Source organism: Lasioglossum baleicum, chromosome 11 (assembly GCF_051020765.1).
Source record: "Lasioglossum baleicum chromosome 11, iyLasBale1, whole genome shotgun sequence".
Taxonomy (NCBI): Eukaryota; Metazoa; Arthropoda; class Insecta; order Hymenoptera; family Halictidae; genus Lasioglossum; species Lasioglossum baleicum.
In genome coordinates, this window is record NC_134939.1 from 17,804,445 (window position 1) to 17,827,167 (window position 22,723).

The window sequence follows — 22,723 nt, forward strand, 5'->3', positions numbered from 1 at the left end:
ATCGCCGCGCCGCGTAAACTGCGAAACGCGAGGCAATTAGTTTTTGCTTTCTTATTCCGTTTAACCTTTCGACCTCCTCTTCTTCGGCATCGCGGCATAGTTGCAGGAAAGAGCTGAGACGAAAGGTCAGTACGCGCGCGCAACGGTGAACCTGTTTCAGCCGCAACAATGCCCGCGCTGCGCCTCATTTCGCTTCACCACGCTAATTAGGCTAACGAAACCCGACAAAAAATTCCGGAAATAACGCTGACCGGTCTTTACTAAAACCCACGGCGCGCGTCACGGTTACTCCAGTGACCGTTTGCACTCGCATTTCTCTCGAGACAAATGCAAACGAGAGGTCCATTTACCAAAATAGTTGAAACGTCTGTAGACTGAAATGCAAAGCTGAAAGTGACAATGCTGCGTAGTGCAAACGCCTCGATAGAAATGGCAGTACGCGAACGAATGCGAAAGTTAAAGAACGCGAGACTGCAAATGGAGAGGAAAAATTGCAAGTTACGGCTGGGTCGGGGGACGATTATATTTTCCATGGAGGAGTAACTTTATACGAAGCCTGCGCCCGAGCGGCGACAAGGGGGTAACTCGGTACGAAAATTGCGCGCGGCATCGACGACAGAAGATGCCACGGAATGGAGCGCAGTGCAAGCGGGGGCGGCTCGAAAAAAATGGAAAATCTGATCCGGACGGCACCGTGGTAGCGGGAGGTACGGTCGAGGTCGTCATTACCCGTCATTATCATGGCTCGGCCAACCACTGTAATCCGTATTTCATTTTCTGCCGGTTTTTTCTCCACCGCCCTCCTGCGACGATGTGGTTACGGTGCTAGATTACAGGCGTTGCTCGACGACGACCGATAGTTTCCGCGATAGAAGTTATCCTCGGATGTGCTCGGCGCGGCGGTTTGCACCTTCCACACTTCCTCGCCAACCTTTTTCCACAAACCGAGACCACTTTTCACCGAAAATCTCGAAAAAGACGTTTGAAATAAGACATCTTTAAAACGTTTCGAAAAAGACGTCTTTGAAACTGGTAACTGGTATCTCTACCCTATACATAGAACGGGATTATTCTAGGTCGGAAGAAATGTTTAATTTTCCAGTTCAAATAGCTCCGAGATTGCAGGGACGTTTGAATGACTACTTTGAGATGGTGGGCTATCGAAAATCGCGATTGGCCGGTTGCAATCGAGCAGGAGATGCATCGGCGATCGTTGGATTGCCGGTAGAAGGCGGAACGGGTGCCGAGGCCGGGTCCGCTAAATTTTCTGCGAAACGTGGAAAAAGGGGGGCGACGCGGCGCGGCGCGGCGATCTCCGATCGGGCTGGTGTGTCGGAGGCAGCGCGAGGTGTCGGTGGACGGGACACGACGTACGAATGCGAACATAAATCCAAATTAGCGGCAACATAACGCAACCGTGGCTCTATCGGTGTTACGATTCAGAGGCTACTATCTCGCCGCCTCGAGCAGGAACGGAGTCGATCCGATCCGCGAATGACAGTAAATCGTAAGCGGGGATTATCGGAGCGGTCGATCGGTTGAAGACGAACCGCTCGACGCTCGTTTCTGCACTGCCTGGTTGTCGGTGTTACCCCGTGGAAGAAAACCATCCCGATACCGTCGCGATCTCGCCATGTTTCTTTGATTGCGCGAGATTCTTCCTGGTTCCCCGCCGTCAGATATATTAGTTTTTGTCAGGCCCGCTATCGTGTATCGGAACGCGTTCCAACGAGAGTGCACTCCATCCAACGACAGCAAAAACTGCTACTGCTGTTGCTGCTGCACGCGTTGATAGATGCTCCCCCGAGACTTTTCGCCTGCCTCGTTGCAAGACATTACCATACGAAGTGCCTTTGCCTTTGCCTTTGCCTTTGCCTTTGCCTTCGCCTTTGCCTTCGCCTTCGCCTTCGCCTTTGCCTTTGCCTTTGCCTTTGCCTTCGCCTTTGCCTTTGCCTTTGCCTTTGCCTTTGCCTTTGCCTTTGCCTTTGCCTTTGCCTTCGCCTTCGCCTTCGCCTTCGCCTTCGCCTTCGCCTTCGCCCTCGCCTTCGCCTTCGCCTTCGCCTTCGCCTTCGCCTTCGCCTTCGCCTTCGCCTTCGCCTTCGCCTTCGCCTTCGCCTTCGCCTTCGCCTTCGCCTTCGCCTTCGCCTTCGCCTTCGCCTTCGCCTTCGCCTTCGCCTTCGCCTTCGCCTTCGCCTTCGCCTTCGCCTTCGCCTTCGCCTTCGCCTTCGCCTTCGCCTTCGCCTTCGCCTTCGCCTTCGCCTTCGCCTTCGCCTTCGCCTTCGCCTTCGCCTTCGCCTTCGCCTTCGCCTTTAACTTCTCTGGAACGGTCTCTGCCTGTTGCACGGCGATTTATTGTCCGTTTGATCATGTCCTCTAACGGGACGGGTATAGTTGAAAGCCTCGACGAACAATGGTTTCTAATTAGAAACGAGCTTTCCACGGGAATCCTTTGGACGCGGATTATCCGGACTAGATCGAATTTTCATATCGCTGGCAAACTCTTCTGCATTCGATTCTAATTGTAGATTGCGGATCTTTTTATGCATTTATTCTAAAAGTCTTCAAAATAGGATTACATAGATAGGATTTTATTTGGTCCCACATTTTCTTAAAATTCGTCTACAAAATTTGGAAATTGCATAAGTATTTGAGATAATTGCATATTTGAGAAAATGATTGATGCTTGATCACTCAAGTCTTCGAATCCTTATATATTGTATCTTATTCTTTATTCTACGTATATACGCATATATACATGCGATGAGAAATACTTTTTACATTTTGCACAATGTATAATACACAATATAAGCAGTTTCGTAATATACAGTACAGTCTGCAATTATTGTTCTTTATAATAAATTGATATGTTAATAAATAAAGAATAAATAGATTGATATTAATTAGTATGATGAATACTAAACATGTAAACATCATATACATATACACAGTATATGTATATATATATAGTACTTGAACAAGTCAAATGATATTACAAAAGACTAAAGGGCAAGTAATCCGTTCGAGATGAAGAAATAAACGTCTCAGATGATCGAATTATGATTTGTAACTTCTATTAATACAGTTGATTGCATTCAAAGTTAATTATTTATTCTGAAGAAATGATTCGTGCCGCTATTCCCATAAGAACCAATGTAAATTCCGGCAAGCATTATTTGCTCTGTATAAACGTCCGTACAGCGCCATTTCGTGCAGCGGCAAAACGCTCAAACTGTTAGCCAAACGATACCGACCGATGATATTTCTTAGCAATCTAATTAAGTATCTTCCATAGCTACAGAGTAAAAATTCTTAGATCACTGACGCGGCATCGACCTAATCCTTCGATCATTTTTGCTTGAATTATCGAAGCAACACGTGCATGTGTGCGCGTCGAATGACATGACACAATTAAACACCGATCACTCACTAACGCGATCAATTACAACTACAATATCCGCGACGATATGGATTATCTGGCCAATCTTATATCAAAATATGATTTCACAGTATATGATTACTGAGACCATTTTCTTAGAATCGTTCGCCGACGAAAAGTCTTTTGTAATCGTAACCGAAACAGTGTGACAGAAACTGCTAAGCTGTATCCTTTTCTCAATGCCATTCGTATCGGTTTTTATAATTAAAATGCTACTTACATCGCGAGAGTACATTTTGTGTCCTGATTAACATTTGGCGCTTTGTTTGGTAGACACGCGTCTAAAGACCGCGAAGTTACTGGAAACATTAGATCCTCAGATAATTATTGTAAATTCCACTCAACTGAATTTATAGCCACGCTTCTAAACCCCTCCCACGTGCGTCAGATTATTTTCTGACTCAAGAAAATCCATTATACTCTGTCATACTATCTTCTTTGTTCAGTTGAAATCGTTATCCAGTTGTTTACTCAACGCACGCATTTTTCATCGTAAAATTAATGTTGTTATACACTGTGCTACTTTTCATTGGTGAATACAATCGTGATCAGAAGAATTAGTGACACTAAATATTAAAAGAAATTTGTATTATTTCATTAGTTTTATTTTATATATTTCTTCACGTTTTTACAAGATTCCAATCCACCATATGTGTCTAGACCGATAGTCTTAGAATACAGCAACAATGTCTGAAAGTATAACAATGCAGGAAGATAATCAGAACGCGGTGTTAGAGCATATGAATTCCAACGATTCTGAGTTCGACGACGCGTTAGGCGTACCTGACTCTTTGGAGGCTACGCTGAACGAGCATCAAACCAGCGATGTTCAAACTAAAGAAGACACAGACAATTGCGGTGAGCTTAACTATTGTTTAACTTGTTATTTCCTATTCTCTGTCTCGTGCTGTTGTACCTATTAACTAACTGTCTTATTGTCTGTAGTTTGTTAATAATATATGTATTTGTATGAATATTATTAGAACGTCCCGGTGTGATACCTTTCTCTGCCATACACAAGCTACCGAAAAAGCCTAATAGCCAAAACTGTAACGTGTTCATTCCCGGTGAAGAGGTGCACGTGGCGATCATAGACAACGAGCGTAGCGTCACCACACATCCTTTGAACCCAAATCTGTACACTATAGAGTTTAGGCATGGTCGTTTCACCTGGACAATTAAAAAGAGATACAAACACATTCAGAATTTTCATAATCAATTAAAGATATATCGTGCTAGCTTGGACATACCGTTCCCAACGAAAAGCCACAAAGAAAGGAGGAACAGTTTGAAGAGTTTGGTACACTTGAAAGAAGCCAAGGGTCGTAAAGGAGCATTGCCGAGGTATCAATTACTCTGTTACAATGAATTGCTCTCGCCAAAATAATTTTCCGAACCCTTTTAAGTATTTTAATTTTCCAGATTCCCAAATAAACCCGAAGTTTTGGTACCTTACGAACAATTGGATCATAGGAAGAGGCTGCTAGAGGAATATTTGTCTAATTTGTTGAAAATCAAAATTTACATGCAACACCCTGAAACTGTAAGCAAATCTATGATCAACAATATAAAAAATATAAGCGAACAATATACCCCCCACAACTTCTGTAAAACTTTAACATTTAGGAAACATTTTCAGATGAATTTCCTAGAAATTTCGCATTTATCGTTCATAGCGGATTTAGGGATGAAAGGTAAAGAAGGACACATTTCGAAACGAACGGGATCAGGCGCAAAGTCAGGGTGTAACATCTGTGGCTTGTTGGAAGGCATGTATTGTATTAAATGTAATAATTTCTGTACATATCTATGCGGCAAGTGGCATACTCGCCATCTCGTCGTTAAAGATACTTTCGTCGCCTACATTAGGCCTAACACTGGCAGTATACAATCAGTAATTTTAATGGACCATGGCTTTGGAGTCAGTTACGGCTTGTACATGACAGGGAGAAGTGGTCTGCAAATTGGGAATCTTAGTAGGCACATAGTAATCGACTGCTGGACCAGGAGGAAGGCCAGAGAATGGATGAAATTTATCCAAGAAGTTAGCAATAACGAAGGCAAGCGAACGATTAATCAGCATTTAATAGAAAATTCCACAGTACAACTTTGTTCAATAGAACAATTCCGCAGGTCGCGAATTTATACAATCGAACCCGCACAATTCGTTCGCACCTTGCCGCTTGTCCACGCCTGCTACCTGGTTCGTCGACGGATGTAGTTACATGTCTTCCGTAGCGGACGCGCTAGAGAATGCTAAAGAAGAAATTTTTATTGCAGACTGGTGGTTATCACCGGAAATATATATGAAAAGGCCCGCGATTAATATCGATTACTGGAGGCTGGACAAGATCCTGGAAAGAAAAGCTGTAGATACCATGCCATGCAATAACTATTGCTTTTACCACAGTTAAACAAACTATAGATTCAACGTTAATTTTGTTTCAGCTCGAGGGAGTGAAAGTTTTCGTAATGATCTACAAAGAAGTGGAAGTCGCTTTAGGGATAAACAGTTTCTATAGTAAACAACGACTCGTTGAAAAGTGTCCGGAGAACATAAAAGTATTGCGACATCCGGATCATGCGAGAGTAGGCGTGTTCCTTTGGGCGCATCATGAGAAAATTGTGGTCGTTGATCAGAGCATTGCATTTCTCGGCGGCATCGATCTGTGCTACGGCCGATGGGATAATAATCAACATAGACTAGTGGATTTGGGTAAATCAAATGAAATAAAAATACAGGACAAAAATATTGCAGACTTTAGATTGGTCACATTTTTTTAATTATAGGTTCGAGTCTTCATTCTAGCATCTACATTCCGTCCGCAGGAAAGTGCGTCAACACTAGCAGCAAGAAAGTATCGAACCCTAAAAAGTCCAAACACGTCTTCCTGCCGCTAGCTATAGCAACCAATACGATTGTAATGGTCACTACGAAAACAATACCCGTAATGTAAGCGGTCTTTTAAAACAAGAAACACACATGCTTTATTTATCATTTTAAACTTTGGACTCGAAGCAATTTTAATTCCGAAATCGAGACATACATGCATATCTTTGAACCTGGAAGATGGAACCTGAAGATGTTTATTTTATGCTATGCAATCTTTCGAAACACTATTCTCATAAGACATTTGAATTTTTAGGAATTAGGAATTTATAGAATATGGAAGAATTGTTCTTTATATTAAGATAAATTTCTTTTTCAAGGCCAACGGCCAGTTCGAAAACGGCAATGCAATTAGCGATACCACAGTTGACTCCAGAGGATTTACTGTTGATGCCACAGCCAGAGGACATGGACACTGTGAAATGCAACACCCCGACTACAGAGCGGAAGAACCTGTTCGGCATGGCGAAAGACACCATGGGTAAAGTGAAGCAAAACATCAAATTAAAGAGGCAGGAGTTGATTAATATGGTGTACAATCCGAACGAGGAAATAAGTAGCGACGAAGAGGATAGGTGAGCCTGTCCTCTTTAAAAAGACACTTGATGCACGAATAATCGACAGACTATTAAGATATATTTATGTATATTATTCATGATCAGCGGCACATTGCACACTATAATTGACACTGGCGAACCAATGATACAGACCGAGGCAGACACGTTTTCCAAGTATTCAGGCACCGCTAAACTCTGGCTCGGAAAGGACTACACGAATTTTATCGTGAAAGATTTCAATGATCTCGAGAAACCCTATCGGGATCTTGTTGATAGGAGCACGACTCCCAGAATGCCGTGGCACGACATAGGGGTGATGGTGCAAGATGCAACGGCTAGGGACGTCGCTAGACATTTCATTCAACGGTGGAACGCCATTAAGGTGAGCACTTGCTTTTGCAGACCCTATTAGGGTACCTAGAGATCTCAATTCTAATTCGAAAATCAAGACACATTTCTTAAATCTAGATCGTTTTTATTTTATGTAATCTTTTTTACATCGGGCACATAAAATTGAACCTGCTTTCTCATACAACGGTGGAGCTTTTTGCAATTCGTAATTCGTAATTCGTACATCGTCATCGATACAGACGAATTTAAATAACATTGATCTATTCCGACCTCGTAGATGGAGAAAGCAAAATGGAACATATCGTATCCGTTCCTGCTGCCGAAATCGTACAACGACTGTAAAAGCTACGCGCCGTTTGTCGATCCATCAGACGTGCATAATGTTCAGTGTCAAGTTCTGAGATCGGTCAGTTCTTGGTCAGCTGGCTTTCTCGATACGGAAACGTTAGAGCAAAGCATACAGGAAGCTTACATAGACGCGATCAGTAAAGCCGAGAGGTAAAATTAGTTACTTAGGTACTCTTACCAACGGTGACAGTATTGTTAAACGATTAACAATTAATTTCAGGTACATATACATAGAGAATCAGTTCTTTATCACACTTGCATCTGTGGAGAGGACCGCTGTGAAGAATCGTATAGGAGAAACGTTGTTCAAACGAATCAAAAGAGCTCACCGAGAGGGTGCAGTGTTCAGGGTGTTCGTGATTATGCCACTATTGCCGGGTTTCGAGGGCGAAGTTGGGGGACCAAGTGGTACAGCCCTTCGCGCTATTACTCACTGGAATTATGCTTCTATATCCAGGTAAGAGAGCTGCCTATTTCTTACGAATTTAACACTAGAAGATACGTGTGGCGTGTATACATGTTTATGTTTGTTAATGTTTCGGTTCGTAGGGGTAGAGACGCGATCTTGAATCGACTATACGAAGCGGGAATAGAAGATCCTAGCGAATACATTACTTTCCATGGATTAAGGGCGCACGCAATGTTGAATGGTACATTGGTAACAGAACTGATTTACGTTCACAGTAAATTATTAATTGTGGACGACAACACGGTCATTTGTGGTTCAGCCAATATCAACGACAGAAGCATGATAGCGACTAGAGACAGCGAAATTGCAGTGATAATCCGAGTAAGTACAGTGTAGTTCAATGTAATATTTGAATTTAAATTTTTCGATTGTAGGATCAAGAATTCGAGGATGGTAGAATGAACAATATACCGTTTCCTTTTGGTAAATTTGCTGGATCGTTAAGGAAGCAATTAATGTCTGAACATCTGGGGTTGCTAGAGACAGGCGAGGAGATAGATTTGACTGATATAGTTAAAAAATCATTCTACAAAGATATCTGGTGCACTAGAAGCAATCAGAACACGGAAATCTACGAACGAGTATTCCATTGCATTCCCACAGACAAAGTTGTGAATTTTTCTATGATGAAGCAGTATCAGAACGAGGAACCGCTTTGCTCGTCTGATCCACGATTGGCTCAAGAAATGGTTGGAAAAATAAAGGTAATGACTGTGTTCGACTCCGTGGCATGGATATTGCTTGAAAGAATTCGTAACATTTCTCAATATTATAATTCAGGGTCATCTGGTGAATATGCCGCTGAACTTTTTATGCAATGAAGACTTGAAGCCTGCTGCTGGCACAGTAGAAGGCATTATGCCGACAGCGTTGTGGACGTGAATAATAGGAATTCGAATTTCTACAATTAATAACATGACACCCAGTATTTGATCAGTTACTACTACTAGTACAAGAAACGAAAAAGTATTTAATAATTAATAATTTATTGATAGAAAACAGATGTTACTTCGACATTCCAAAGAATAACAATTATATATTAATAATTGTGAATATGTAGTTCAATACTAATTTAATTCTTCTATGCTTCTATCTAGAAGTGTCTATCGACGTTAACACATCGACCGTGACGAATGTCACGATGTCACGTTTCTATTTGTACTTAACCATGATTTTATCAAGTTGACTTTTATACCGAAAATCTTATTTTATAATGTTATATATATTTAATTAACGACACGCCTAATAAATGCCAGTGTACACAACTATATGCTTTTGTTGTTTGTAATGTGCTGGACAGATAACCGTTAATATATTGTAGTATACATAAATTAACAGAACATACTACTCTTTTACAATATTCAAAACCGTAATCGATCGTTGAAGGTGAGTATACATTGCACAACGGTATTAAGTTCTATATAAAGTATATTTATTCATATAACTTCTTAACAATAATAATACTTTTATCATTGATCAATATATCCAAAATATATCACATGAATGATCATATAATAATATAAGTAAATGAAGCACGTATTAAGAAAATAATAGAAAATATTTCGAGAATCTCATTTTTGTACGTATTTTCCACGACCTCTACCCAACGGTGGAAAATTCATATCCGCAATGTTGTTTCTATTAACGGCAGCACCTCTTCCTCTGATCGGAGGAAAATTTTCGTCAAGATTGTTAGTAAAATCGCTGACAGCCTTCGCCACAGTTTTGGGTGGTCTCAGAGGTCGTCCGGGTATATTAGGTATACTATGATCTACTATATCCAACGGCTTAGATTGATTACGTCGTCGTTCTTCTTCTTTATGAGATCTTGCGGATACTTTTTCTCTATAGTCTGCTCCTACTCCACTCATAGAAACCGGTTTTTTACCAGTTTCATTGAGGGATAGTTGACTCAACTGAATGTCAACGGGATCTTGCCTGGTGGTATTGTAACTCGCCGAAGGCATAGGACGATGAACACCCTCTATCATCTCTATGTCTAAATATTCGCAGCAATGGTCGCAGATTGTATAACCCCACCTCTTTACTATGGACATACTACAATGCAAAGGTGCGTCGAATATCTTATGAAACTCGCATTCGAGACCGCTATTGTAAGAGAAGTAATCTTTCCCGAATTGATCTTCGGCGACAACCAGAGGAATGCTACCACTATTTACGTTCTCCGCAGCAGCGTTTCTCAATCCTCCGAATAAAGCCTCTAAAGAATATATTAAGAAATCGTCGGTTCTTCCGCCGGAAGCATCGCACATTCTTCTGAGCAAAGACTCCACGACAGGAGCCATGTCTTTTATAGTGAATAGAGGAGGATACTTATCTCCAGTCATATTAGATTTTAAAAGTTTTACAAGCTTTCTATACATGTAGTTGAAGTCGCTCTGTCCGTCCTCGTGTTCGATTGGTATTTTATGAGTTTCCTTGCTCATTTCTAACGCATCGCTCCTCCAGCCTATTGGAATTGTCGTACTGATTATCTCGTGGTAGACATTCTCGGTGCCACCGTCTAAACTGAACTCTGCTACAGCGAATTCGGCAGGACAAAAATCGTACCGATTAATTCCCACATCTCTTTTATAGAACCAGTTCACGTGTATGAACATAAATTTCAGCTTCTCCAAACTGTTGTGTTTCTTGCCGATAGAGATCACGTCCTGTATGTACTCCAGCATGTTCTGCTGGAACTCCTGTTCCTTCTTCAAGCGAAGATTAATTTCGTTTATGCTTTCTCCTAACGCCGTCCTCTTCTCCATGGTTCCTTGAGCTTTTATCTTGCTATCTTTGGCAAGTGACTGGTAATACGCTCTCCTTTCAACGGACAAATCTTTCCAATCGTCCTGTATTTTCGGATCTTTTTGAACATCCCGTAAACCATCGGGAAACGATTTACCAAGTTTCTCTTCTTGTTTCTTCCAATCAATCATGAAGAAATGAAACGCGTTTTTCCCTTTATTGTTCTTCGGCATCTTGAATTACTTATGTATTTACTGACTTTCCAGTTCGAATGATTCAGAGAAACCGGCGGAAAAAGATGTTGGCGTGACCCCTATTTAACTCTAACCAAGTCTAACTTATACAATCACAATCCCTAATGGCTGGGGCTGGAGCTCACGACGACACGACGACACGACCAGTGATGCCGAAATCGTGGTACTGTCACGACTGGACACGACCACAGTGCTGGGATATTTTTAGCGTCAGTAACGTAAAAGTGTGGATAAATTGGGGTACCTTGGTCACCCCGCCTGATTTCGCAAAATTTGTTATGCTCTGATTTTGAAATATGAATATGTATGAATGATTTATATATATATATATATATATATGCGTGTGTGTGTGTTGTATTAAAATTTAATATGTATGCACATATAACATATAATATATGAATTTCTGCACTCTTCCGGTACTTTCCTGCCAGTAATAGTGGTAATAGTTCCTCAGCACTTTCCCCTCAAACTGACAAACTTATTGTGATACGTCCTTGCAGTTGGTCGCGCATGCGCGTAAAAACCCAGCACTGGACTATTATGGACTCTGGACAGACATGCCTGCCTGCACGTTCGAAGAAGTGATAAGATATTGCAGGAACCTATATTGCAGGAATCTATATACGTTCTAAATTTGTGAGGAAAGTAGTGGAGAAGTTTATTACTGGCAAGAAAGTAGCGGAACAGTTCAGAAGTGTGTATATATATATATATCGCTGCTCCGGAAGTATATAATGACGCAACTGTAAAATTTTGTGAAATTGATTTGATTGTGTGTTGGCGGGCTCAAAAATGCCTTTATTTTCGTTATAACCCGCATGATTATTTACCACAATGTCCATAAACTACTCTCATAGAAGAATTAAACCGAATCTATAGGCCATATTCTATTAAGACAAATTGGAATTATTTTTCTTTTGCTTGTCCTGTAAAATTTCAATTTTTGCAGTTGTGTTATTATTATACTTCCGGAGCAGCGATATGTATTTATTTGTATGTATTTCAAAATCAAACCATAATAACTTTTGTGAACTTAGACGGGGTGACCGACTATAGTTTAAAACAACTTTGTACGTTACTGACGCTAAAATTTTCGCGCATGTGTGTGGAAGGCAGTTACGTATTTATATTGTTGAGAAGGTATATAATGTTATTGGCGGGAAAATACCGTAGGAATTCAGGACGAGACAAGCAGGCTACTGTGTTTTTATATACCTAACTTTACTGCGTATATACGAGAAACGGGATGGCGTGAACTGCTTCTTTTGAATCAATGGTGATTCGATCATGTTCGTTTGCAATCATGTGCTTCGCGCCACAACGTGACTGAACGTGACATAACCTGTATGTTTCAAAACAAAATTGCATATGTACCTCGTCCGTGGCTCAAACAATCATTTGCGTTTCCTATTGGTATTTCGTAAAACTTTATACATAATACATATAAGCATAAAAGAAATTGTCTGCGCTTTTATACCATTTACATACATGAATGTTACGATTTCAAAATTTTTCAATATTTATAAAAACTTTTTTATAAATGAGGAAAATCGAACATTTTTTTATTTCTATCATTAAATGAAGTTTTGCTTTGAATATTATATATAGTAAAATCGTGGTAAATCTTGACAGCTGACAGTCCGTTTTCCCTCCAGTTCAAACTTGAAACTATTCAAATTTACCGCCACAGTTAGCACAATTGCTCTGTTGCACTCTAGCGAGCAACTTCGGAACATAGAATTGTTGGAGTTGGAGCTTTCTTATTCGTTTCCAGCAGACCAGGGAGGGCAATCTCCCATGTATAATGTATGGACCTTAGCACCGCCATCTATCCTAGTACCCTCAACTAAAACCTATATATATAGCTATACGATTCTATAGCTATATATACCCAGCTAACCAGGCGTGCCTTGGGCAAGCCGTGCCTAGGGCACAGATCGGCAAATCATTGTCCAATCTACGCTCGGAGGTGCTCAAGTCCCGATTGGCTTAATTTTGGACGACCGTAGGACCAGGGTTTGGACATGGGCATGAGGTCGGCATCAGGTCGGCACGAATCGGCCGAATGTGCCTTTGTGGCAGCACTGTCGCACTGATGTACCGCATGCCGAATATCGTTTTACAGGTGAAACAAACAATTCCAATGCCGCTTTTGCAAAATTCACATGTTTTTCTATAAGCGAGGGTGAAACTAATATCCTAATCGCGATATGGAGCAACAAAAAATGAGTATACACATTCGGAGCTAATATCCCGTACATTACTACCGGGCCGGTATATAAGAGAAATTGGCGAAAAAAAAAATACAAATTTTATTTATTTCTCACATTTGTTATTTTTCCTAGACTGCGGATCTTTATGCGAAATAAAAATTGTCTGCATCGATTGCAAGAGACATAATCTAAAATTTGCATTGCCGTACAATTTTCTTTACAGTTCAATTTCAACTAATTGAATACACTTATATTTTAAAGATGATAAATAAAAATGATTTTATCATCTCCGCGCGAATGCCAGTACTCGATAAGTACTGTCCATCTGATTTTTCTAGACGCCCGAGGCCAATAGAAGAATATTCAACTTTTAAAGCGACCGAGTTTCGCCAATTTCTCTTATATACCGGCCCGGTAGTAATGTACGGGATATTAGCTCCGAATGTGTATACTCATTTTTTGTTGCTCCATATCGCGATTAGGATATTAGTTTCACCCTCGCTTATAGAAAAACATGTGAATTTTGCAAAAGCGGCATTGGAATTGTTTGTTTCACCTGTAAAACGATATTCGGCATGCGGTACATCAGTGCGACAGTGCTGCCACAAAGGCACATTCGGCCGATTCGTGCCGACCTGATGCCGACCTCATGCCCATGTCCAAACTCTGGTCCTACGGTCGACACTAGCTCGGCATATGCGCGCACAGGAGGTCGACCAAATTTAGATTTTTGGTTGGCTGGGTAGCTATAGATATATAGCTATACAGGGTGTCCCAAAATTCGTGAAAATCCCGAAAGGGGGTGGTTCCTGAGACCATTTCAAGCGACATTTTCCTTTGCAAAAATGTTATCCGCGGCTTTGTTTAGGAGTTATTAACGAAAAACACGGACCAATCAGAGCGCGCCCAGGCCCGGCGCGCCAAGCCGCGCCGGCAAGCGAGTGTCGCGGTACGCCGTGACATCGCATCGTGACTGCGCGGCGGCCCAGGGCGCGCTCTGATTGGTCCGTGTTTTTCGTTAATAACTCCTAAACAAAGCCGCAGTTGACTTTGGTGCAAAGGAAAATGTCTCTTAGAATGGTCTCAGGAACCACCCCCTTTCGGGATTTTCACGAATTTTGGGACACCCTGTAGATATACCTAGTATACCGCTTACTTAAACTCTAATTGTAAGTACAAGGATACAATAATTTTGTATAAACATAGTTTAATATAACAATTTTTTATTTTAATGTAATATAACAATACATAATAAAATAATAATAAACATAATAAAATATACATAATTTATCTTGAGCACTCATGGTATCCGCTTGACGGTGAAGATGCTCCATCACAACTTGTGATACTCCAGTCTCGACTGGAATTTTCCTTAGCATCTTCTTCAGTGTTGTTTCTCAATTACACAGCTTCCTCAGTAGCTTGTACGATTTTGCTGACTGCTTCAGAAGTGCCAAGGCCAATATCTTCTCATCCGTCGTGTAGCGCCTTCCCTGAAAACATATTTCATAAAGTTATAAATAAGTTACAATTAAATAACGCAATGAAAATACAGCATTCTTACCAGACTAGATTCTGATAAGGCTCTTGCTCGTTCCAGTCGTGTCTTTAAATCTTCTCTCTTCCTGTTAGCATAACGGTTGCGTTTCAGTAATTTCTTCACAACGCTGTACAATCTGGCTGCAGTTGGGGTCAATTGGCACTTTTTCATGCCCCGCAGCAGTACATTTTGGCTCTTCTGTGGGGTTGAACACTGCTGTAACTGTCCTGATGATGTACTTGGACCAGCTTCGTTGTGTCCATCAATATCCCACGCTGTTTCTTCGTAAACCATATCTATACTTGGCGTAATCAGTTCTTCATGATTAGTGTCTTCATTTCTCAGCGGTGTAGCAGATGCTGGATATTCTTCTGCTTCTATATTATCATCTGCATATTCCATCTTCTCACTTTGCAGATGTGTCTTCTGCACTAATATTATTTTTTCATGCACTTTTTTCACTTTTTCTTCTAACTGCTGCATTCCTTTGCACCTCACTGTCCACTATCCTAAAAAAAACTTTAAAAAAATTTTGTAATTTATGCACAAAATTCCAAAAATAAGCTCGAAAATAAGTTTCCCGAGTGTCGTTCAATTTTGCAAAATTATTTGTAAAATTGATTTAACACTGAGCAAACTTCTTTTTTCGAGGTTATTAATGTTCTTTTGTGATGATAAAATATAAAATATTATTAAAAAAATCCTGTGAAATCGTCGCTTTTGCAATGGTTGAATGGTTCACACAATCTGACACAATCACAGCACGGGGCACGTGATTGACAATTGAACGTTGATTTTGGCGGTAGTAGGTAGTAGTCAAATATTAGCGCCAAATTCTCCGCCCAATAGCGACAGGGAATTAAACAGTGCTGTGATCGTGGTGCCATCTAGTCTAGTTCCCTCAACTATACTAGGCGGTCCAAGGCCATACATAAGAGTTTTCTCCCCCTGCAGCAGACCATCTGGCTCAGTGTTTACACCAGTTTACACATCGTGTGTTTTGATAAATGCCATCGTTATTAGCGATGTGCTAAAACAAATTTTTCTACATTGGATAGAAACGTTACCGTAGTTGATTTTTCTATAACGGTTTATCGTTTAGTTAGCAATCGAAATGACGTATTTAAGTTCTTGGGAAGAATTCGAGAAAGGCGCCGAGAGGTTATACCTTCAGGATCCAATGAAAGTGAGTTTCAACGAAATTTACGATGATTATCTTATTGTTACCGTAGCCACGTATGAAAAATGGCTTGTAGTTTTGAATAACGGCGTTGCTTGAATGTATTTCATTCAACAATTCGAGGGAATGTTATGGGTAATATATGTAGGTTGACATGCATTGTGACATGACGTGACACGTCATTCGTTCGAACTTTGAAGCGAAATCAAAATTTTCCTTCGATTTTTGTCTAACACGAGAACGAAGCTACATTACGTACGTAGTTCGCTCGAAATAAATTTTGATGTGAAAAAGTTAATGGTTTTCTATAATCTTTATTTATTTTAGACAACAGGTAAAGCTCGTTTAATATGTATGTATATGTACACGTGATATATGCTAAATGCTAATGCTAAGTATAGTTTCCTATGTGTAAGTTTATAATCGATTGTTTTCTTGTTTCAGACACGGTATACAATGAAATATTGCCATAGTAAAGGTGTTCTATGTTTAAAACTTACAGACAATCGAACGGTAAACGCTACCATTTATAATATATAACTTACCTGATCGTTCTTACAGACTTATCACGCATAATACAATGATCATTTTTATGTCGCAGTGCCTACAGTATAAAACAGAGATAGCACAGGACTTAAAGAAGATGGAAAAGTTTATAGGAAATCTGATGAGGCACATGGCATCGAAAGAAAGCTAAACAAAGGACTAGATAATATTAGGGACATTTCTCTCTCTTTTTCTTTTTTCTTTTTTTTTTTAAATTAAGGAATAAAAGTGCTGCGCATTTAATTCATTGTTTATGTTTGATTTCATGAGCTTCAATGACTGATGGGATTATAGATATTTAATTTGAATGAGGTATAAAAAACTTTCTTAAATATACAATATGTGCATAAATGTCTATTTTGTATTTATTTAAAGCTTCACGCTCATTTCGGCTGATGACGTTGCCTCCTTGTTAAAGTTCTGAAACAATACCAAACGGAGATGCATTAAACGACCGGCGAATATTTTTGTTTTATCAAAATAGAGATCGACAGTTTTGTTTAAAACAAAAATATACGTGAAAACGTGATCGCGCGCGGAAGTATCATCTCAAGTCTAAAGAGTACCAATACTATTTAGCTAGTGTAACGTTAATATTCCAACGATATAAGTGAGCAGTGTAAAATGCATTAGGTATTAATAAAGCCAGATCTCGATTCGAATCAATCTCTGATACCGATGAACGTTACGAGAGGGAAAAGCGCGAAGCAACGAAAAGAGAAGCACTTACGATATTATGGGCTGCAAAACAGCGTCCAGAGTAGTATCAACAGGAGGGTAGATTTCTTGGTTTGAAGACAGTTCATAGCGTACCTCTCCCCCTAATTGCAATTGCGTCTATACCAAACAAAACTATTTTACTAATTCACTATGCAGAGAATCGTGTACGCGATACAACACACTACATTCTAGATTCTAGAGATAGTATTTCGTTGAATCGATCCCGGATCGGTCCAGGATCCGCGTCGATCCTGGACGAAAGGACGCGATGTGAAATACCGCAACGAAATACTATAACTAGCAAAGAAAAAGAGTAGCAATAAACCTTAACCGCATATGTTTGTGAAAAGCGCTTAGTATATGTATAATGTATACCTCAGTCTTCAATACTGTGTGTAAGTGCAATTTTACAATTAGTGTAATTACTTGTTCGATTTGTCGTAGAGTACTGGTGACACGATTCTTTATTCTTTCTTTAGAAAGCGAAAAGCTCGATCTACGTGAAGCAAAACTGTAACCCATTACTTTCGATTGGTACTGTTTCGGCACCGATAACTACAACATGCCCATCAGAGAGCGCCCATTCAGCGTTTCATTTTCATTTATTCGCGGTCTTTTCTTCGAATTGATCGTTCAAAATTTCTTCGACCCTGATTTTCATCATTGGACAGCGGATTTGATGCATTTATCACAAGAATCAGTGTAATTTAAATCAGTAAAAACATTAAGCAAGATCCGCTGTCTAGGCATCATCGACGGAAAGGACATTGTATTTATCGGTGTGTACGTTTCACGGAAATATAATTGATTCAAGTGTTGTGAACCGAAACGAACAAACGATTGTACGAGATTTGTAGAGATCAAATAAACAAAGAAACAAACAAAAAATTAGAAGAAAGCGAGCGAAAAAGATACGTACTACTACACGGGTGGGTTTAGCGCTGTCGGCTGAGCTGGAGCAGCAGCTTGAAAACTCCTGCGGCGTGCTTTCTCCAAGGCCGCTGTCCACGTTACTGCCTATCAATATTCTGTTGTTACGAGTATAATAAAAGTCCTTCCTCACATTGCACTCGCTCCTACTACCGTCGTAGTACTTAGTCTCGATTTGAGCCGGCCTGGTCACCGGCAAATTATAGCCTCCGTCGCGACTATGCTGTATCATTCTTCTGTTTCTTTTGCCAATGGAGCCGACCGTTCTGAAAGTGAGTCCTTCACAGTCTTCGATAGTCACTCGAAATGCGGAAAACGATAATCCCTGATCGGACACCAATCCGACATCGATGCAATACACATACATAATATTTGATTAGGTCGAGTAACAAGTCCGTTCGCTCTTTTCCAAACAAATCTCCCTACAACACTCTAACTTACCTAATTACACATTCTGTTTGGCAATTTAAATACACACCTTGTGTGTTCATCCTCATTCATTTTTACGTTATGTCTGTGAAAAATGATAATTACCAGTAACGAGTTGTTTTAAAAATCATTCAGATTCATGTCATTTTGTTTTCGGTCTTCCAGATTGGAATTCTTCTCTTTCCAAGAATGAAGAGCATTTATGAAAAAAAAAAGAATCGGATCAGCCAAAGTAGATGATAAATTCGGATACATTACTGCGAAGAGTGACGCGAACGAACTTCTTACTCAGCCTAATGATTTGGCAAACGATCAGATGCGGTTAATACATACTACGGGACCAGATTGCATTCCCTTCTGTTTTATTCATGACAACTGCTAGTATTCACAAAGGATGGGATCAAGTTCGATATGTATGTACTTACGAATCCGAGTCTCCTCGAATTCTACTCAAAAGCGTTTTCAACGAGTATACTCGCGACGTACTCGTTTTATACAAAAATTGGTTTCTTGTACTTTGTACTTATTGCTTACTTGTAAGCAGTTCAACTCTGCGACAAATTGAATTGTAGTTGTTTACATCGACCATTTGATACGCGTTCAAAAAACCACGATATCTCTAATTGTAATTGTATACTTTATCCCATCTCTACGGTATCCGCAGAGACTTCTCGTCGGTTTTGCGACCGTCGCAAGCGTGTCTGTTTAGGTTTAGGTTTAGGTTTAGGTTTAGGTTTAGGATTAGGATTACCAAAATTCGTATCAACGCCAAGAAAGCCTGCGACTTGTACACACGCCTCGCTTCAACAAACGACTAATTTATTCTTCCTCGGTTGTTACAGCTGCTCGTGTAAAATTCGCAGACGTTTCTCGACCATGGACGATCCTGGAAGTATTACAGTGTCTCTCGAAATACCGGACACACCTATAGGGGCATAGCGCGACACAGATTCGACACAAAACACCGACGATCCTCTCGACACTCCCAAACACCAACGACAGGTCCGCTCGTCGAGAGTGCACGATGCAAATTACTTACATACCACAAACACAAGATTACACAAGATTACACAAGAAATACTCAACGAGATACAGCCGTGGGGGCACAGACGAGATACACAGAGACACAGAGACACAGAGACAACAACACAGGACAACGAATTGGCAAATGCTACATACGGTTGGTTCTTAGGATGGTACACATACGTTCCACTGTTCTGTGGAATAGCAAAAGCATCAGTAGGGTGCCAGCCAGTAAATAAAATAAAAGTACACAGGTGCGACAAGCTGTTAATTCTCATCGATTTATTAAGGGTCTGGTGTGTCATGCTTCTCAAAATAAATAATTAAAAAAAAAAAGAGAGGGCATGCTTAATAGTAGATGATGGTGTACGCATGCTCTGAATAAATTAAAAAAGAAAAAAAAATAAATTCATGCAAAGAGGCCGGGAGGATATTTTAAACAATGACTACGGATCCCGTCTCATCCTCCATTTGCGGAGGATGGCTGTGGATGTTGCAGGCCGTCTTGAGATCATCGTACCTAGGCAGAGAGGACGAGTCTGCCTCGTCCAATCGGGAATTGCTAGACTGTAAGGGACATTGCTGTACAGATTGCGATTGTACCACCGTGTACGGTATCTCTCGCCGTTGCTGCTCGCTCATTCCGGTCGTGTCGATTAGCCCAAACTCCAAATGTCTGGAAGAAATCATGCTCTCAATCGTTATATCGTCACATCGATCCGACGCGACGCGACGCATCGGCACGTAAATTTACATTTCAGAATGCTATTGTACAAGTCATGCAGGTCTGTCCGAAAAGCTTTATTCTCATTATCTTTCTGGTAGTAACATTTCACGAGACTGTAGCACTTCCTGGTTTATTTCAAATATGTAACGAACATTACACGTGCAGAAACTTTCGTACCTAATACATGGAGGGAATGCTTTGCGTGACAACATTATCATTATATGTATTATTATTATTATTGCGTGAATAGAACCTACTTCCTAAGCTCGTCGGGCAGTGGTTGCTTCTGGGAGGGACTCCGGTGTCTGCTCCTGTGCCTTCTTCTAGGCTCCGTGTGGCTCACCTAGCATAACAGTTTTTCTCTAGTATTAAAACAATTCGTTCGGACACGCCTGCAAATATTTCTCAGGGATCTCCCTAGTCCGACGATCAAGTTAATTTTGTTTGTTGATCGATGATGAATCGACTCGGTCCGGGCCGTGTCAAGTTCTGGAGCATTATAATTCTAAAGTCGACGAGATCGTTAAGTAACAATCGAAGAGCGTGATTAAATTTTCTCACGAATCAAACGGACATTGCAACCCGCAAAACTAGGGAGAGCCCTGAAGGCGTCGTCGCGCTGTTACTCGACAGCCTTACTTACAACAGCCCGCTGTACTCCTTCGCCCTTCCGCTTCTGCGCTTCCCTCCATTGTGGCTCGGAGTCGACCAATTCGTGTCTGAAAAAGGTTCCCACACGCTTATGTAGTTGTACAATAACGAGTATGGCATCCGGATAACGCGGTTTAGCGCGTTGCAGCCGCAAATAAATGAAATTCGAACCGCGGCCGCGGTCTTGTTGTCGGGCCTCGTAATTGCGATACCGCATTCATTTATCGTCGAACAATTTGATTCGGTGGCTCGCAGTTGATACCTTGCCGCGTGCGTCATCATTAAAATAATTATCACCTTTACGGATTTTACGTACCCTACCGTGAGAGTATAACGAGCACGAGGGCTCTTCTTTCCCGACCGCACACGGTCGATGAACCCGGCCGAAGACGTTCGAGCGTACTGCTTCGTTTTCACATGACCGTCTCCGAGAGCCTTTATTACATACCTCGATTAATTAGATTAATTAAGCGTCCACGCATATCTTAGACCCACAATTGACTTAATACGCGACGGAAATGGACGCAATGGAAATCGTCGCAACGACGTCGACGCGTTACGGCCGACCTTATCGAATTAGGGATTTTAATGCGTGTATATGTACATAAATACCTAGAAGAACGGGAGCTTCTGTGCTTCCTGCGGTGCTTGCGATGACCGGATCTCGAGTCTGATCCCCTCGACAACTCGGATTCGCAGTCTGAGTGGCGACTGTGCCTACGGTGACTATGACTATGACTTCTTCTACGATGACCACCGCGACTATGGCTGTCCCCTGAACTTTGGCTCTCCACCGAGCTGCTCCTCCGCTGGAGCCTGCTCAAGAGCTGGAAAACGAGCAAGAAGAAACACATTTTTATCATGAATGCATCAAATCTACCAATCGCAGCGATACGATTATGCGTTATCGTTCCAGTTCCAACTTGGACTCCGCGAAGAGAGGGCTGGGAGAGAGACCAGACCGTCTGTTGGCGCAATCAAACTTGGCGGACGTTAATTTTCGAGAACTGCGTCTGGCACGCAATTTCGAAATGGAATCAATTAAAAGTTTAGCGAGAGAAGACGTACTGCCGGTGCCGTTCCCGCGGAGCGGACGGACCGAGGACTAGACGAAGTATAAAGGCCTCGGGGCTGGCTCTGAGTCCACGGCGCGCTCCTGGTGCTCCTCGGACTCGAATTGTTCACCCGTCTGGCGTTCTGCGTATTGCACAGGACGTTCCCGGTTGCTGGGTTCCCGACCGAATTAGCATTCACCGCGGCAGGTGTCTCGACGAACGGGCCGACCATTTCTTGGCCCTCGACCACGCGTCGCTGAGCCCTGCGGCTCGGAGTCCTCTGGAAAATAGGCGGAGGGTTCCGTCTGATCATGGTGTGCTTTTCCGACCCGGACGGAGGACTGTACGATCGGAAACGGGAATATGGGCTCAAAGGTGGTGGCCCAGTGGCCATCAAACGGAAGAATGCCTGGTGCTCCAGACAGCACTTCCACAGGTGTCTGCAGGCTCCCTTTGAAGGCGTTTCGAACCCGTGCGTTCTCTCCTCGGAGTTCTTCTCGCTCACTCTCAGCATGAAGTATCTGCCCTGAAACGTGTCATGTTCGTCTCGTCAGTGGAGGCTAGTACTCGCTATTATAATATATCTATTATAATATATAATATCTATATAACTATATCACTATTATACATATAATAATATAGTATTTTTACTC

General features: G+C 41.4%; 5 protein-coding genes across 10 annotated transcripts in view; 2 read left to right on the forward strand and 3 right to left on the reverse strand.

Moving 5' to 3' along the window:
- The first annotated feature begins 3,311 nt into the window (after positions 1–3,311).
- On the forward strand, positions 3,312–9,388 carry Pld (Phospholipase D). The gene is made up of 15 exons (XM_076433991.1): positions 3,312–3,601; positions 4,072–4,294; positions 4,420–4,780; positions 4,859–4,979; positions 5,076–5,496; positions 5,570–5,805; positions 5,885–6,152; positions 6,227–6,389; positions 6,647–6,901; positions 6,989–7,265; positions 7,512–7,732; positions 7,803–8,039; positions 8,132–8,372; positions 8,426–8,755; positions 8,832–9,388. The coding sequence occupies exons 2-15, from the start codon at positions 4,123–4,125 to the stop codon at positions 8,931–8,933; spliced, it is 3,405 nt and encodes a 1,134-aa protein (XP_076290106.1). The 5' UTR covers positions 3,312–3,601; positions 4,072–4,122; the 3' UTR covers positions 8,934–9,388.
- Positions 9,389–9,461: 73 nt separating this feature from the next.
- Positions 9,462–11,511, reverse strand: LOC143213785 (protein maelstrom homolog). The gene has a single exon (XM_076434000.1). It carries the CDS (start codon positions 11,033–11,035, stop codon positions 9,623–9,625), a length of 1,413 nt encoding a protein of 470 aa, XP_076290115.1. The 5' UTR covers positions 11,036–11,511; the 3' UTR covers positions 9,462–9,622.
- Positions 11,512–14,559: 3,048 nt separating this feature from the next.
- On the reverse strand, positions 14,560–15,545 carry LOC143213786 (uncharacterized). The gene is made up of 2 exons (XM_076434001.1): positions 14,834–15,545; positions 14,560–14,762 (listed from the first exon to the last, which is right to left on the reverse strand). The coding sequence occupies exons 1-2, from the start codon at positions 15,290–15,292 to the stop codon at positions 14,667–14,669; spliced, it is 555 nt and encodes a 184-aa protein (XP_076290116.1). The 5' UTR covers positions 15,293–15,545; the 3' UTR covers positions 14,560–14,666.
- A 218-nt stretch (positions 15,546–15,763) lies between these two features.
- Positions 15,764–16,890, forward strand: Srp9 (signal recognition particle 9). The gene is made up of 3 exons (XM_076434003.1): positions 15,764–15,995; positions 16,434–16,502; positions 16,591–16,890. The coding sequence occupies exons 1-3, from the start codon at positions 15,924–15,926 to the stop codon at positions 16,684–16,686; spliced, it is 237 nt and encodes a 78-aa protein (XP_076290118.1). The 5' UTR covers positions 15,764–15,923; the 3' UTR covers positions 16,687–16,890.
- LOC143213783 (band 4.1-like protein 4) overlaps positions 16,284–22,723 on the reverse strand; it is a 64,159-nt gene continuing 57,719 nt past the window's right edge. For 4 of the 6 annotated variants that reach the window (XM_076433993.1, XM_076433992.1, XM_076433997.1 and 1 more), the window contains 8 exons: positions 22,084–22,596; positions 21,628–21,842; positions 21,008–21,083; positions 20,622–20,707; positions 20,158–20,313; positions 18,175–18,451; positions 17,266–17,372; positions 16,284–16,955 (listed from right to left, as the gene is read on the reverse strand). In XM_076433993.1, the coding sequence (XP_076290108.1) occupies positions 16,919–16,955; positions 17,266–17,372; positions 18,175–18,451; positions 20,158–20,313; positions 20,622–20,707; positions 21,008–21,083; positions 21,628–21,842; positions 22,084–22,596 (1,467 nt within the window). In that variant the 3' untranslated portion in view covers positions 16,284–16,918. The remainder of the gene's footprint in view (positions 16,956–17,265; positions 17,373–18,174; positions 18,452–20,157; positions 20,314–20,621; positions 20,708–21,007; positions 21,084–21,627; positions 21,843–22,083; positions 22,597–22,723) is intronic. The other 2 variants (XM_076433995.1, XM_076433994.1) reach the window with 2 other exon arrangements.

Coding starts and splice junctions, on each gene's coding strand:
- LOC143213785 (XM_076434000.1), bottom strand. CDS start 11,035: ATGCCGAAGAACAATAAAGGGAAAAACGCGTTTCATTTCTTCATGATT.
- LOC143213786 (XM_076434001.1), bottom strand. CDS start 15,292: ATGCAGCAGTTAGAAGAAAAAGTGAAAAAAGTGCATGAAAAAATAATA. Junction 14,763..14,833: donor CCTTATCAGAATCTAGTCTG/GTAAGAATGCTG, acceptor ATATGTTTTCAG/GGAAGGCGCTACACGACGGA.
- Pld (XM_076433991.1), top strand. CDS start 4,123: ATGTCTGAAAGTATAACAATGCAGGAAGATAATCAGAACGCGGTGTTA. Junction 5,806..5,884: donor AGATCCTGGAAAGAAAAGCT/GTAGATACCATG, acceptor ATTTTGTTTCAG/CTCGAGGGAGTGAAAGTTTT. Junction 7,733..7,802: donor GCGATCAGTAAAGCCGAGAG/GTAAAATTAGTT, acceptor AATTAATTTCAG/GTACATATACATAGAGAATC.
- Srp9 (XM_076434003.1), top strand. CDS start 15,924: ATGACGTATTTAAGTTCTTGGGAAGAATTCGAGAAAGGCGCCGAGAGG. Junction 15,996..16,433: donor ACCTTCAGGATCCAATGAAA/GTGAGTTTCAAC, acceptor TTCTTGTTTCAG/ACACGGTATACAATGAAATA. Junction 16,503..16,590: donor AACTTACAGACAATCGAACG/GTAAACGCTACC, acceptor TTTATGTCGCAG/TGCCTACAGTATAAAACAGA.